The sequence below is a fragment of the Osmerus mordax genome, chromosome 16 (genome assembly GCF_038355195.1).
Source record: "Osmerus mordax isolate fOsmMor3 chromosome 16, fOsmMor3.pri, whole genome shotgun sequence".
In the NCBI taxonomy this organism is placed as follows: domain Eukaryota; kingdom Metazoa; phylum Chordata; class Actinopteri; order Osmeriformes; family Osmeridae; genus Osmerus; species Osmerus mordax.
In genome coordinates, this window is record NC_090065.1 from 1,564,670 (window position 1) to 1,567,507 (window position 2,838).

The 2,838-nt window shown below is 55.1% G+C and overlaps 1 protein-coding gene across 1 annotated transcript; it reads right to left on the bottom strand.

Annotated features, from left to right (window-relative positions):
- Positions 1 to 816: 816 nt before the first annotated feature.
- LOC136959287 (adiponectin-like) lies at positions 817 to 2,123 on the bottom strand. The gene is made up of 2 exons (XM_067253578.1): positions 1,568 to 2,123; positions 817 to 1,395 (listed from the first exon to the last, which is right to left on the bottom strand). The coding sequence occupies exons 1-2, from the start codon at positions 2,082 to 2,084 to the stop codon at positions 866 to 868; spliced, it is 1,047 nt and encodes a 348-aa protein (XP_067109679.1). The 5' UTR covers positions 2,085 to 2,123; the 3' UTR covers positions 817 to 865.
- Between the last annotated feature and the right edge of the window lie 715 nt (positions 2,124 to 2,838).

The following is a 2,838-nucleotide window of genomic DNA, read 5'->3' on the forward strand; positions in this document are numbered from 1 at the left end:
AGTGCCTTGCCCAAGGACACAACGTCATTTGGCACGGCCGGGAATCAAACGGCAACCTTCAGATTACTAGCCCGATTCCCTAACCGCTCAGCCACCTGACGCCCTATTATAGTATTCAATGCCTATCATTGATTTGCTTCCATGTATGATGGAGTTGAGTTATGATCAACCCCTTCCTCCTCCGGACCCCTCCCCCCCCCACCACCACCACTAAAATATCACCGTGGAATTAGGGCATCGCTGGACCAACAGACTGCGCCCCTCCTGGAAGTGACACGAGCTGAGCCACAGGAACCTGCTGTGGTCCAAACGTCCATAACTCAGCATGGACAGTGCTTTAACCACAAATGAGTAACGATTGAGTTAGTTTACGCTCAGAGTACAATCCAGGTTTGATGTGCTTTATTTGATTATCTGTCAGCCAGACAGCTAGGCTTTAGCTATCCACAACCCATTTAGTCATTTAGCAGACGCTCTTATCCAGAGCCATGAACTCAATGTTACATGGACCATTCTTTAATTAACACAAAATAATAAAATATATGCCTGAAATTGCTTATAGAGCAAGTAGCAGCCTAACTAAAATTTGGCATCAAATCCACTTTGTATTTTAAATTAAAGCATGAATGAAGGTATGGCACAACCTGCCATGCACATCTGTCTGTAGTGTATATCCTAGCAGTTCCTTAAGTGTCCATAAAACACTGTATGGGCAAAGCCTTCTGCCCCAGACAGGGGGCAGTTAGCTACAGGTCTCTCTGGGAGGCCTCATACCCCCTGCCCCTCTCCTTCTAACCCCTCAACCTTCTCCCCCAGTCCTCCTCAGCCTCTCCCCTTCTCCCTCCTGGTGCCGCCCCCAGCTCGTCTAGGCCCCACCCACATCGGGGTAAAGCAGGAAGCCGGAGAAGGTGGAGTCGTTGGTGTTGTCGGCATAGACGCCCCCGAACTCTCCCGCCTCCCCGTACACCTGCAGCCACACCTCGTCTCCGCCCGCCAGACGCATCGCCACGGCGCCCGACGCCTGGTCCACGTTGCCGTGGTGATACTGGTCATAGGTGAACAGGACCGGCTTGTCGTTGCGGTACAGGGCGACACGGACGTCCCGGGTGTACACGGTCAGGTGGTAGTCGAAGAAATACACCCCGGGGATGAGGCACCGGAACTTTCCGCTGGCGTCGTCATAGTGACGCTGTTCGTTGAGGAAGAGCTTGTTGAAGCGGATGGGCAGGTTGCCGTCGGGTACAGGGTCGGTTAGACCCACGCTGAAGGCGGAGTGATACGCGAGGGCGCTCTCGCCCGGTGCACCTTTCAGACCGGGGTTGCCTTGGAAACCACGCGGGCCTGGGGTTCCATCGTCACCTTTCACCCCTGGCTCGCCCTTGTCGCCGGGTTCACCTAGCAACACAGGAAGTCAGGCTTAGGCCGAACATGAACAGCTAGATCTGAAGCAGGAACTGTACTCGTGCATTCTAAAGTGTCACTTGGTCGCAGCAGCTGATTGGCTGACAGGCGATTCTAGATGGACCCTATTGGCCTGCTGGCAGCTGTTCCAGAAGCTTCCGTGTACCTGCGTCTCCTTTGTGTCCTCGAGGCCCGTCGTGTCCATCCCTCCCGTCCCTGCCAGGGTGACCGCTGTGGCCAGGCGTCCCTGGAACTCCTCCCACCCACATGGTGCAGGGGCGGGCCTCCCCTGCTCCTGGGGCCTCCGGCTCTGACACCTCCTCCTGCTCCTCCCCAGCCACCTCCTCCTCTACTGGCTCTGCTTCCTCCTTCTCCTCCTCCACCTCCTCCTCTACTGGCTCTGCTTCCTCCTTCTCCTCCTCCACTTCCTCCTCTACTGGCTCTGCTTCCTCCTTCTCCTCCTCCACCTCCTCCTCTACTGGCTCTGCTTCCTCCACCTCCTCCTCCACTACTGATTCATCCTTCTCCTCCTCCACTGGCTCTGCCTCCTGCTCCTCCCCAGCCACCTCCTCTGCCACTTCCTCCTCTTCAGAAGGACCAGTCTGCTCCTCCTCTGCCACCTCCTCTAAAACTGCTCCTTCCTCTGACGCTCCTCCAGCCTCCTCCTCTGCCACCTCCTCCATCTTCTCCTCTCCACCCGCCTCCCCTACCACCTTCTCCACCTCCTCATAGGCTGTCTCCTCCTCTTCTTCTCCCCCCACCTCCTTCTCTTCATCTACTCCCACCTCCTCCTTCTCTCCTTCTCTCCCCACCTCTTCCTTCTCGTCAGCCCTCACCCCACCCCCCTCTGGTCCCCCCAACACCTCTTCCTCCTCCCCCAGGACGGGGCTGGTTCTCCCCCTCTCCACCAGGAGGAGCAGCCCCAGCAGCAGAGCCCACCGCAGCTTCATGGCTCCCTCTGACCTTCAACCTGCGACCTTTCACCTCTGACACTGCAGGGAAAACAGCGACATGCATAGGATGACCAGAACTTGTTCTGCTGTCCTGCTGAAACCTGCAGCAGTTTACGACTTTGAATTCATTTGCAGCTAACTTCCAGACACATACACACACAACGAAAATCACACCATCGACTCCCTGATATGAAATTGGGAACATATTGTTCCTCTTTCACAATAAAGTTCGAAAAGTTCCAGAGGTCACGCTCCATTTGACCTTTTAAGAAGTTAACAGCTGTCCCCCTTATACATAAACATCACCTAAAGTTATTGCACAGCAGAGGTCACATCCCATAATAAGGGAAGCAGTTTATGAGTTTGGAGCCGGGGGGATTTTACCTTGACGACACGTTCTTCGGTTGTCACTGTCCTCCGTAATCCTGTCCTGGGGGTGCAGGACAGACAGACAGGAAGATGGACAGGCTAGGAGACAGACTGA

Excerpts from the sequence above, each read along its gene's own strand:
- LOC136959287 (XM_067253578.1), bottom strand. The coding sequence starts at position 2,084 with ATGGAGGAGGTGGCAGAGGAGGAGGCTGGAGGAGCGTCAGAGGAAGGA. Across the intron at positions 1,396-1,567 it reads AGGACACAAAGGAGACGCAG|GTGAACCCGGCGACAAGGGC; the intron begins GTACACGGAAGC and ends CTGTGTTGCTAG.